The sequence below is a fragment of the Schistocerca americana genome, chromosome 1 (assembly GCF_021461395.2).
Source record: "Schistocerca americana isolate TAMUIC-IGC-003095 chromosome 1, iqSchAmer2.1, whole genome shotgun sequence".
Taxonomy (NCBI): domain Eukaryota; kingdom Metazoa; phylum Arthropoda; class Insecta; order Orthoptera; family Acrididae; genus Schistocerca; species Schistocerca americana.
The window spans coordinates 594,711,714-594,724,738 of record NC_060119.1 but is presented as its reverse complement, the minus strand read 5'-3'; the positions used below and the strand labels follow the sequence as shown (position 1 = coordinate 594,724,738).

The 13,025-nt window shown below is 37.6% G+C and overlaps 1 protein-coding gene across 3 annotated transcripts in view; it reads left to right on the top strand.

Annotated features, from left to right (window-relative positions):
- The window catches only part of LOC124606818 (mitochondrial intermediate peptidase), a 135,168-nt gene that overhangs the window by 103,383 nt on the left and 18,760 nt on the right, over nucleotides 1–13,025 (top strand). For all 3 annotated transcript variants that reach the window (XM_047138887.1, XM_047138895.1, XM_047138904.1), the window contains exons 7-9: nucleotides 1,376–1,589; nucleotides 2,310–2,437; nucleotides 10,889–11,110. In XM_047138887.1, coding sequence (XP_046994843.1) covers nucleotides 1,376–1,589; nucleotides 2,310–2,437; nucleotides 10,889–11,110 — 564 coding nt within the window. The remainder of the gene's footprint in view (nucleotides 1–1,375; nucleotides 1,590–2,309; nucleotides 2,438–10,888; nucleotides 11,111–13,025) is intronic.

Here is a 13,025-nt window from a genome sequence, read left to right as displayed (position 1 = left end):
AAGAGTTGGGTACTTGGTGCTCTGTTTTAATCAGAAACTAGTTTTTTACGTATCTCAATATTTGACATTGTATCTCTTGGACTTTGCAGGTACTTTCAGTGGTATATGTGGATACTGTCTCCAAATTGTGTTGCAAATAAAGTCAACAGTAAGGAAGTAATTAATTACAATATCATTTCTAATGCTCAAGTTTTACTGCATGAACAGCAAAAATGTAATAAATGACAAAATTTTTTCCTCTCATCATCTTGTGTGTCCATGTAGGGTGGGCGGGGGGAGGGGGGGGGGGGGCTGTCAATGAGGAAAACGGTTCGTAGAGGTCTGAAAGTACGTATAAAGTTTGTTGCAAGTCAGTAAGTCCCTCATTCTCAAATAGTGAATCTATATAGTCTGGGTATCTGCGCGTGATGAGTTATGCTGCCTCAAGACATGTACACAGTTTCTAATTGTAATACTCAGCTTATTGTTTTAAAGCTGTAACATAAGATTATACTTCTTAATGAGTATATTATGAAAGTATATTTAAATTTCATCACTCATGTGAAAAACTGAAAGTAAAACTTTTGTTTCCCTTGGAAGCTGTTAGCGAGGCAACCTAGAACTGGAATTGTGAACTAGGAACTGGGATAGCCTTTTATTAATATAGATATTTGAAATTGACCGAAGGCCGAAATTGTGCAGTATTACAGAAAATAAATGAAAAACAGACAGTTGCAGGCAAAATGGAATCATTTAAAATTTTTATTGGAACCATGGACCCACATTCAAAGAAAATCATGACAATTGAAGTTAATGTACTCCAGCACTTTATTTCTCCAATTGGATCCCATTGATGTATATTACTTTGAAATGCATATAGATATAGTGGAACACACAGGTATAGTGGAAGTACTAAGAATGCCATAGTAATAGCAAAGGGCACTGCTGATTGAGTCAACAACAAGTAAATAAATTAGTTTGGGAATAGTGCATCAAATTCATGAGAACTGCAGTTCATATCTACCATATAACTGAATTATATCTAAAAACAAAGATGATGTAACTTACCAAACAAAAGTGTTGGTATGTTGATAGAGACACTAACAAACACAAACACACACACAAAATTCAAGCTTTCGCAACCCACGGTTGCTTCATCAGGAAAGGGGGAAGGAGAGGGAAAGACGAAAGGATGTGGGTTTTAAGGGAGAGGGTAAGGAGTCATTCCAATCCCGGGAGCAGAAAGACTTACCTTAGGGGGGAAAAAGGGACAGGTACACACACACACACACACACACACACACACACACACACACACATATCCATCCACACATATACCGACACAAGCAGACATGTGTAAAGGTCCAACTGAATTAATTTGACAATTCTCTTACAGCAAAATTTAGCTCCATGGGACACTCCATATTTTACCCAGAAAGTGAAACGTGATTGGCTCCAGGTTGGAAGCTCAGAATTTTCACCATATCTTTCCCTTGGAGCATGTATGGAGGGTCTGAATACATTGACGAATAGTCTTTATAACATTAGCTTAGTGAATGATGAAGTACGTCCAGGAGAAGTTTGGTCTCCTGATGTCTACAAGCTTGCAGGTAAAGTAATGCCAATAAATTGTAGTCTTGTGTGTGTTATTAGAACAACTGAGGCAATAAAAATATAATAACAGAAAGCTCTAGTTGAAGTGTAAATAATTGGAGTAAAGGTAACAACTCACTCAGTAGATGAGGACCTAAATTGTGGATAGACATAAACAAGTCTGAGAACTTTACTAGCTTTTGAACAGACCCTGTGTGTGTGTGACTCAGTACTTCAAACAGTTGGTGAGTGGATACCTGCCCGTAAGCTATTTAGTACCACTGATGTCATTATAGTTCTTAATTGAGATTTCTTTCTGTAAAACATATGTAATTACAAATGCTGAAAAACTCTCGATGGAATACGAACAGTGGAAGAAGTTAAGATAACAACTCACCAAATAGTAGAGGCGCTGAACTGTTGATAGCTACATAAACAAGAATTTTACACATTCTTTGGCTTTTCTATATCGATTTGAGTGACACTAGAGTATAATCTTTACCCCTTCTTGCACCTGAAGAAACTTTACTTGAATTTGTGAGTATTTTGTTTTATTTTCAGTACAAAGAAGGGATATTGTCTATATTTTCTCAAATTTAATGATAAGTCTTTTACATTACGGCACTTTTATGTACACCAGAAAATGTTTTCGGCAGAGTTACATTGACTGCCCTTACAGGTATAAAACTTACACGTGTTTTTTTTTTTTTTTTTTTTTTTTTTTATTTGTTCCATAGTGGTACACAAAGATGAAGGACTTCTGGGCCATATATATTGTGACTTTTATGAAAGACCAGGAAAACCAAATCAGGACTGCCATTTCACTATTCGAGGTGGAAAGGAGTTACCTGATGGATCTTACCAGGTAAATATAGATACCTGTGGCTAAGAACAGTTTAATGTAGACATTTGGTTACTTCATATTTCATACTGAAGATAACATGAGTGAGTAACTAATTGTTGTTATGTATCTAATGCTGTGCTCACCTCTGCTTACCTTATACATTGAGTCACTCTCATCTTGTAATCAGATGTTGGTAATCATATTTTGATGTGGCCAGCTATGCTGGCAATCTCAATATGGAACTGATAGATGTATTAGTTAAGCAAATGTGCCATTCCATGAATTCTGAGTAATGCTCAGTAGGTTTAGTTTGTTAGCCAATTTGTGAACAGTGCATGCTGCTTCAGCTCTGTGTTGTGGCCCATCATGATCTTGTCCAGCAGAAAAGAAAACATTGCTGACTGCAGGGTATCGGGATAAAATGTGTGTCACTCGCAGTATGTGAATTCACCTAGCTATCATCGTTACAGTGGGAACTTGTTGCACTTGCAAAAACATGGGATTGAAGTATTAAATTTTACAAAATGGGAGCATTAAAGTTGAATTAAATTGTTTGTGTTTGTTATAATCATAATTTGTAAGAATTGACTACTACAAATATTATAAACACAAGTCTCCTTTGATGGCTGATCACAGGTTAGGCAGCTGGACACACACGTGCCGATGATTGGTGCTGCCACTGGCGTAGTTTGCCCAGCTTCAGATACTAATTTTTCGGAGTTTCCGCAAGTTCTGGAAATCAGGGAAATCAAGGAATATCAGGGAATTTCAAACATGTCAGGAAATTTCAGGGAAATTTGAAAAAAAAAAAAATGAAAAAACACTGGGAAAATCTCATTTTTGTCTCAGTAGATGAAATGATTTGTTTATGAGATGTCATGCAGTGTCACTTGCTGGGCACTGCTTCCCTATCTCCTCATTCTTACTGTTTCTCCCCTTCCTACCAATCCTCTCAGCTTGCAGTCAGTGCTGCCACCACTTCTTGCCGCTAGCCTAGCAGCTGCCAAAGAGAGGCAGGGAGGCATGAGGAGTGGTTTGTTTGAATCCAGTTCTCAGAGTGTGTTGATGCAGCAGCCAGAGACAGTGGTCAAATATTCAGGAGTTATGTCTGGGAGATTGTGTGATTGTGTATGTGCTCTCATTTTCTTATAAAGGTTATAGCCAAAAATTTACTTGTGAGATTGTGGTGTCTTTTCTACATGCCTGTTTGTGGCTCAACGGTCATCTTTATGGTGAATTGCTACCTATCCTCATTAGTGTTGATTCTCAGAGTATTTGCACAAGTGATCTGTTGGATGGATTGATCACTGCAGTCTCATTTCATCAACATCGTTTTCTGTGACACGTGAATAGCTAGCCACAAGAGTAGACTTCACAATAGGCCAAAACTGCAGTTTGTCTATGGACAAGAACACGCTTTTTGTAGAACATAATTGGAACACAAAAGTACAAATATAAAAATTTGTTATATTCATTGGGGTTGAGAACTTGAACATCTTCAGTATGCACAATGCATAAAAATCAAAGAAATAGTGTATTTGGGTGAATGAATAAAGCAGTACATACTGCATTATGAAAGTGAAGTGAGAAGCTGCAAGGTAAAAAGAAATATAAACTGCACCAATCATGGAGGCATGCTGGTTGCAGCAAGGTAATGGCCTGTTATACTTTTAATGTAGTGTATAAGAACCTTTGTTTCATTATAATTTTATGCAGACAATAAATAGTATGCTAAGAATGTTTTTCTATTATGCTACTGTATCCTTCTGCAAACAGCAGTGTGAAAATTATAGTGCTGATAGGCAGGCAGAAGATCACAACTGTGTACATTTTTCAGTGAAGGTTGAAAAAGTGTGTATTTGTAGTAATCTACAGGGAGTGTACGACATGTTGCGAGGAGAATTGCAGGCAAGTTTGTCACATTTTGTAAGAGTACCAGTTATTATCACATGTTGAATTACAGGTGGATAGCAATGATTTCCATATATTTAATGACAGATGAAAGAGCCAATCATTGTAACAAATGTATATTTAGCTGCTCCGTGACTCGTGCAGTATGAAAGTTGTGTTGTGTGTGTGTGTGTGTGTGTGTGTGTGTGTGTGTGTGTTTTGACTTTTGTTGTGGTCTTCAGTCCTGAGACTGGTTTGATGCAGCTCTCCATGCTACTCTATCCTGTGCAAGCTTCTTCATCTCCCAGTACTTACTGCAACCTACATCCTTCTGAATCTGCTTAGTGTATTGATCTCTTGGTCTCCCTCTACGATTTTTACCCTCCACGCTGCCCTCCAATGCTAAATTTGTGATCCCTTGATGCCTCAATACATGTCCTACCAACCGATCCCTTCTTCTAGTCAAGTTGTGCCACAAACTTCTCTTCTCCCCAATCCTATTCAATACCTCCTCATTAGTTATATGATCTACCCACCTTATCTTCAGCATTCTTCTGTAGCACCACATTTCGAAAGCTTCTATTCTCTTCTTGTCCAAACTGGTTATCGTCCATGTTTCACTTCCATACATGGCTACACTCCATACAAATACTTTCAGAAACGACTTCCTGACACTTAAATCTATACTCGATGTTAACAAATTTCTCTTCTTCAGAAACGCTTTCCTTGCCATTGCCAGTCTACATTTTATATCCTCTCTACTTTGACCATCATCAGTTATTTTACTCCCTAAATAGCAAATCTCCTTTACTACTTTAAGTGTCTCATTTCCTAATCTAATCCCCTCAGCATCACCCGATTTAATTTGACTACATTCCATTATCCTCGTTTTGCTTTTGTTGATGTTCATCTTATATCCTCCTTTCAAGACACTGTCCATTCCGTTCAACTGCTCTTCCAAGTCCTTTGCTGTCTCTGACAGAATTACAATGTCATCGGCAAACCTCAGAGTTTTTATTTCTTCTCCATGGATTTTAATTCCTACTCCGAATTTTTCTTTTGTTTCCTTCACTGCTTGCTCAATATACAGATTGAATAACATCGGGGAGAGGCTACAACCCTGTCTCACTCCTTTCCCAACCACTGCTTCCCTTTCATGCCCCTTGACTCTTATAACTGCCATCTGGTTTCTGTACAAATTGTAAATAGCCTTTCGCTCCCTGTATTTTACCCCTGCCACCTTCAGAATTTGAAAGAGAGTATTCCAGTTAACGTTGTCAAAAGCTTTCTCTAAGTCTACAAATGCTAGAAACGTAGGTTTGCCTTTTCTTAATCTTTCTTCTAAGATAAGTCGTAAGGTTAGGTGTAAAGCACCACTTACTGTAGAAAATTCATTAAATAATTGAAGTTTGGGGGTGTAATTGTAATATCTCCTTCAGAGATATATATTTATAAGTCATTGTTTGTGTTTTTATTATTTCTCCCAACTAAATTTGTCACCTTAAGGGATACGTTTATGTTATTGTTAGTGGGATGTACTTGACTCTTCGCATAATTGGACTGTTTTCTTTAACTATATCCTTTTATTACACCCCAGCGATATTAATTACTATTATTTGTCTTCATCATAGCATTTTAATCTACTGTGTGTCCCACATGAAGCAGGTACGCTGCACACCCGAGATTCAAGTAACAATGAATTAACTAAAAAGAGTAGATAACACTAACGTTAAAAAGACATGTAGCTACCATTTTGTAAGAGATGTTAAAAGTGGCGGCCATTGTCATCCAGGTTTCAATGACTTCGTATGATGTCATTACCAGCAACACGCTGTAATTCTGTATGTTTGATGTTGATGTTTGTTGATGTTTGATGTTGTTTGCTTCTCTAGTAATGTTCCACTTAAGACAGTCTATTGTAAGTGGATTGCCAGCATACACTCTGCTTTTTAGAGTGCCTCATAAATAAAAATCACACAATGTTAAATCGGGATTTTGGAGCCCAGAGACGTGTACTGATAAGTCTGCCTTCAGAGAACACATTGGTGATGTGGATCATATATAGGTTGGATGTAGGAGGACTAGCTTCATCTCATTGGAATACTGCATTGGCACTGTTTAAGGTTTAATGGAAAAATATGGGCCAATAATGTGAATGCCAGACAACTGAATGGAGAGGTTCTTCATGCAGAATATGTGGGTTGTCCTACAGTCAGTAGCTGCACTTCTTAGAATTTACACAACAGGCCACATCTGACACAATGTAAAGCAAGGGGTCCAAGTAATCACAAGCAATTGATGCTAACAGCCAGTTAGAATAATGAACTTTTTTTTTCCAGCAAATTTCAACTCTGGAACGCACTCACAAGACAGGCTTTTAATTTCATATCTTTTAGTATACGATGACATGATGTATGAGATACGCCAGCCTGCTGCAGTAACCTCCTCACTGACTTGTGAGGACTTTTCGTAATGTTTGTGCGAATTCTGTCTGTAGTTCCAAGGGTACTCACTGTCAGTCGCCTATGCTTCTGCACATTCTGGACAGTTCCTATGGCCCTCCATTCCTTGTACAAATCTTGAATAATGCAGGTTGTGGGGAGTTTCCTACAGGATACTTCAGTTGAAATATTTCTTTACATTTCTCAATGGAGCCTGTCTGTATGTAAAACTTCACAATCTCTGTCCCATGAGGTACTCTATATCTGTTCATCAATAAAATGTCCAACAATAATCCTCTAAGTACCATAAGTGTACTAAAACTTAGCACTGTATGTTTCCCCAAATGCTTTGTATGTGCTTTAGCACATTAACCTGCCTTACCCACAGTGCTGTAGATGTGCCGTTGCTCAGATACCTGTGTACTGTGGATGTATTAACACTCGCAGATGTATTTTTGTTCTGACCTCCAAGTAGTTGTTTAAAATTCAGGTTGTGTTGTTGAAATATTTGGTATGAAACACACTGGAAGATTAAGACTGTTTGCTGGACTGCGACTAAAACTTGGGACCTTTTCCTTTTGTGAGCAAGTGATCTACTGAACGATCTACCCAAGCACGATTCATGACCCACCCTCACAGCTTTACTTTTGCCAGTACCTTGTCTACTACCTTACAAACTTCACAAAGTTCTCCTGTGAAACTTGCAAAACTAGCACTCCTAGAAGAAAGGATATTGCGGAGACATGACTTGGCCACAACTTGCGGATGTCCCCAGAATGAATTAAGCTGTGAGGATAGGTTGTGAGTCATGCTTGGGCACCCAGTGAGTAGAGCACTTGCTCATGAAGGTCCCAAGTTTGAATCTCAGCCTGGTACACTGTTTTAATCTGCCAAGAAGTTTCTTACCAGTGCACACAGTGCTGCAGAATGAAAATGTCGTTCTGAACATTTGCTAGTCTGAACCATGACTGACATTACTTGAATAGTTGTACTGTCTCATAATAACTGAACTTGATGTTACAAGCAATTACAGCTGTCCATGTGCCATCAGTTGTACTTCAGATGTTTGATAAGCTATTAAATAGGGTGAGAGAATGTGTGTCATTGTGACTTGTTTTACATGTTTAATACATTACAGATAATTAATATGCTCACTTTGCTACAGTCTAAGGAACAAATAGTCACTAAACTCTACCAAACAGGTCTTTTTCAGCAAAGTGAAAAATTGTTGTTACTGTTTGGAATAATTGCTGGTGTGATAGAACTCTAATGCTCTTGATTAACTCCTTTATTGTGCAGTATGGAAGACATTACTTAAACACTGACACAATCAAAATAATAGCCCGACTGTGACAAGCAAGGTCATCAAATGATCAACTTTAACAAGTCCACAAGGAAGATTCATCTATGCCCGTAATACAAAACTGAGAATCGTCATTGAAATCTTTGTGCACATATTCAAGAAAGAAAGAAACCAAAATCAGTCCAATAATGAAAGCCAGTCTGACATATGATATGACACAAACATAAACAGAGCAGTGTTATAGAGCTACATTGACCCATATATGCTAGCTATGGATTAAAGTGTTTGCCAGTGAGACCTAATTCCTGGAGCATGGTATCACCAGCAGTCATTTGTGATTTCTCTAGCTGTAGTAGTGGCTGTGCTGTCATCACTGGCTTTATTGAGCCAATCTTGGCATGTTGCAGTAGGCAGTCTATCGACCATTCTACATGGGATATGAGAAGAGCAGTATTACAGATGGTTAGTGTATCATACAAGTAGAATGTTAAATTATGCTGTACACAACAAAACATCTTGAAGTAAACTTTGTTACGGATTATTCCCAGTCCCAGCAAACATAACAAATTGTAAAATTTGCACCTTATCAAACACTGGCCTCAGATGATAAATCTAAAATTATCTGCTTAATTATTGATAGATTTATTCATTATTAGAGTTAGTACCATGAAGAATGCCTGTGAAATATCAGGGAATATGTTTGGGTTGCAAAGAAGTGACAGATAACAGATTAATTGAAGTGAAAGTAGTACTTCATTTTTGTTACAAGCTTGAAAAATAATTTCAAAAACTGCCGGTAAGTGCATTATTATGAATCTCGAAAACAGTTTTTACACTTCTGTGAGTTATGCAATACAATAACTTGTTTATTATGAACTTCAAAGTCAGAAATTAACTATTTGAGTAATGTTTATGGTCACAGTACTTATTTTGCCTTGAACAACATGACTTGCTAGCTCTTCAGACATATTCAACACCGACCAAAGCAGGCTGCTCAAGTAACTTTGCAGCAGGTAGAAGCCCAAATTCAAGTCATTCAGAGCATGTGAGCAGATTAGACCATAGTTGCTTAGCACTTCATACAGTATGCAATAAGTTTGTCTGCAGCAATTAAAGGATTAATGTGTATTTCCTTTCCTGACATAGGTGCTTCACCAACAATTCTAAAGCCTGTCTGCTTTTGACATATTTGACCCTGCATTAACATCTAGTTGCCTAAATTGCGATTTCAGTTCATTATACAATTTTACTGGGTCAGTTTCTAGTTCTCACAAATCCATTTTTGTTTAATTTTTGCTATATGCTGTAATGACTACTTGTTGATTGTTCTGCCTCATCTTAGCAGTTTCCTTCGATATTGTTTCTTGTAATACCTTTGTGGGCTCTTTTTTCTCTTTTGATTGCAAATAGCAACATGGTTAAGTGAAAAATGTAATCAAATTAATTGAACGTTTAACGTATCTTGATCGTAAGAGCTATCAGTTAATTGCTTTAGTGGCCACACTTTCGGCAAGCTGCAGTGCCACTACAACTTAGTCGGCTGGGACAGTAGCTGTGCAGGTGTATGTGTGTTCTGTACTATTTATCACTGAATAAGGACATCATTTGAAAACTTAGCTATGTTTTCAGTCTTTACGTCGCTATCAAACACTTACTTCAACTATATAGCTCATTGTTACCTTTACTTCTTCCATTGTAGAATTATTGGTGGGTTGATTTGTGGGATTGAAGGGACCATAGAATTATTGTTCATTAACATATGAAATAACTCAGTATCCATGAAATGTATGTAGGCAACGATCAGTGGTATAATTGAATGATGACAATGAAAATTTGAGCTGGATGGGACTCAAACCAGGATTTTCCACTTATTGCAATTATTCGCCTTACCATTACGCTATCATTGCACGCTTCATCACCAGACCCAAACTTCCATATGTCATCAACTGTGTGTCTGTATCCTGTACCTGTACATCTATTACGTATATTCATGTACAGGCAAGACATTTTTATTAAAAGTCACTTGCCTGGTGTTGGCAGATAGATATGATATTGCAGGGCCTGTGTTGTTCAGAAGTATGATGCAATGCTACTTTGGAAATGCATGCACGTCGGAAGGAACAGGCACTGCAGTGACTACAGATGTTTTGACACACATGAAATGTATTCACAGTTGCGAATATGGACAATAACCAGCTGTGTAACGGAACAATGACAATGGAAAAGTTGCCGCCGACTGGGACTCGAACCTTGATTTCCCACTTATTCTTTCATATTTTGTTAACCATGTGTCTATAACCTGTACTTGTACATCCATTATGTTTATTTCTGTACAGGGGAAACATTTTAATTGAAAGTTGCTGACCTGGTGTTACCAAATAAATACGATATTGCAGTGCCTGTGTTGTTTAGGAGTATGATGCGATGTTCCTTTGGATATGCATGCATAACGAGTATTTATGCGGACTTGGCCCTACATTGTTTTGCCACAGCAGTGGTTTCTGTTGAATAAGTCACAACAAAACCATAGTTTGAATGTGAAGTAAACAGGTCATCGATGCTGCAGTGGCCCCACCTTTCTGCTACGTTTCTGGTATTCCAACTCTGGTTCCTCAGGTGTCCATTAATGTGGCTCTTGCCTGATGATGTAGCAGCAGTTCTTGTCATATCAGCTGGTATTACCTGATGTAACAATGTCCATCAACTCTGGTCTGACCTCGTCCATGGCTTGTCATGTGAGCCATAGCAGCACTCAGTTGTGCCCAGTACATTATTTTGCCATGCAACAATATTTTGTTTTTAAAAATTAATATGTTCTCAAATTTATCAACTTTACAGAATCCTGTTGTTGTACTGATGCTGAACTTACCTACTCCACGATGGTCAAGCCCCAGCTTGTTGACGCCTAGCATGGTTGATAATTTGTTCCATGAGATGGGACATGCCATGCACTCAATGCTTGCTCGTACAAAGTATCAGCATGTTACTGGAACTCGCTGCAGTACTGACTTTGCTGAAGTTCCTTCTGTATTGATGGAATATTTTGCTGCAGATCCTAGGGTTTGTACATTTTTGGTTTATTATGATTTCCACTCTGTGAGTACTATAATTTTTCTCAATGTACTGTTGGTATGTGTGATGTATTCTGCTGCTGAAAACTTGTAATTTTACTTTGTTATGAGCTTATGTATTAGAGTAAACTATGTTTGGGTAGTGGCTGCAACTAACAATGTGTAAACAGGCAGATACTGCAGGGATGATATGTGCTGTTTGCTCATTGTTTGAATTGTAATGAATAAGATCAAACATTAGACAGACATCTACATATAACATCTTTCTGATAATTTCTGAGAATTGTCTCATTGGACAAAATCCACATTGGACATAGAGCGAAAAAAACATTGTTCTACAAGTACAGGATAGCGTGCACTGAGTTTGGCAGCCTAAGATTTTTTCATACTACTAATATTGTTTTCAGGCATATGCTGTGATGTGTTTTTATTGAGTATCCATTTAAACACTTTTACACTGGAATATATTTACACATTCTCATAATACAAGTCGTAGTCAAATTATTTACTGCTGATTTGTTATTTTAGAGCATCGAAGTACAGAAAACCTTTTATTCTTTAGCATTGGTAGTACAGTTCATAAGTGTTCTGTCACAGAATTGTTATTTCATTGTTTAGAACAGAGCTTTGTTTTAAACGCCATATATTGGGTTTATAGGAAATTAAACTATTACCTGAAGTAGTGACTTATGCTTAATAACAAAGTCCTGTTATGTAAGGAGCCTATATGCAGAGAGAGGGAGAGGGGGGGGGGGGATGATCCATGGACACAGATAATGTTGTCAAGTGGCCACCATGTTTTTTCCAGAATTCATGTGGAATTACTGTACCTGTTGACTATCACAAGACATGTATCTGACATGTGGTAGGTCAGTGGAACTTGTAGCTTTGTGTTTAGTGTATGGCTACTAAATGCTCAATGTTGGGTAAATTAAAGTGTGGTGCGATGCAGTGTACAAGCCATTTCTTACAGGGTTCTGAAAAAATAGGAATCAACCAACAAAAAATGAGTTTCATTTGTATTATTTCAGAAGCTCTGAAGTGATGTCATATTTTCTTGCTTGGATATTCATTGTTGACATTAGTAGCCTTTAAGCTTTATGTATATTTTTCCCCTCTCAGCATATTTGCAGTTTCGATGAGATCATTGTGGATGTTCTATGAGATCATTGTCGATAAAAATTATGATTCAGTATTTGTTAATTGACATTTCCTACTGCTAAAATAACTGTATAAAGGCTATTTGGTAGTAAAAATGTCACTTTTCTTTTTGTTTCTCTGCTAGCAGCATACAAATTTTACGTCCCAAACATCGACAGTGCTTTGAAGAACAATTGATACTACAAAATATTGACATCAGAGCACCAAGTACATACTTCACACAGAAAAGAATAAATCGTCGTTTTCCACAACTTGCCTTTAGGATTCACCTCTTCCTGCTTAACATTCAGTGACCACTGTTTCTGTCTTGTAAATACCAGCGTCATGAAGCCAAGTTCACTTCGGATTTTGTAATCATAGTGGCATGACATGGCATTGCTCTTGATTGTCCGTCATAAAGAGGTAAATAAGTTTAGTTATATTTAGTAAATTCCCCTCAATCAACATTTTATCTACAAAAACTGGCGTGTAAAGCCAACTTGATACTTATTGCTGCAGATACGTCTTACAGTTTGCCTTTTTTTAAAATCAATATTAAATTACATTAACTGAACTGACAAAGCACATGCAGAAGTGTACCAATACTTACCGTATTTCTGTCTGCAAATCTTGGGAACATTATAATTTAGTTCAGAATAGCACCGCACACACTAAGACAACAAAAGTAATCACAAGACGGCAAAAAAACATGGTGTTGTGAGCTCTCAGCCAATCTGTGTTGCATTGACCTCTCTCCCTCTTTC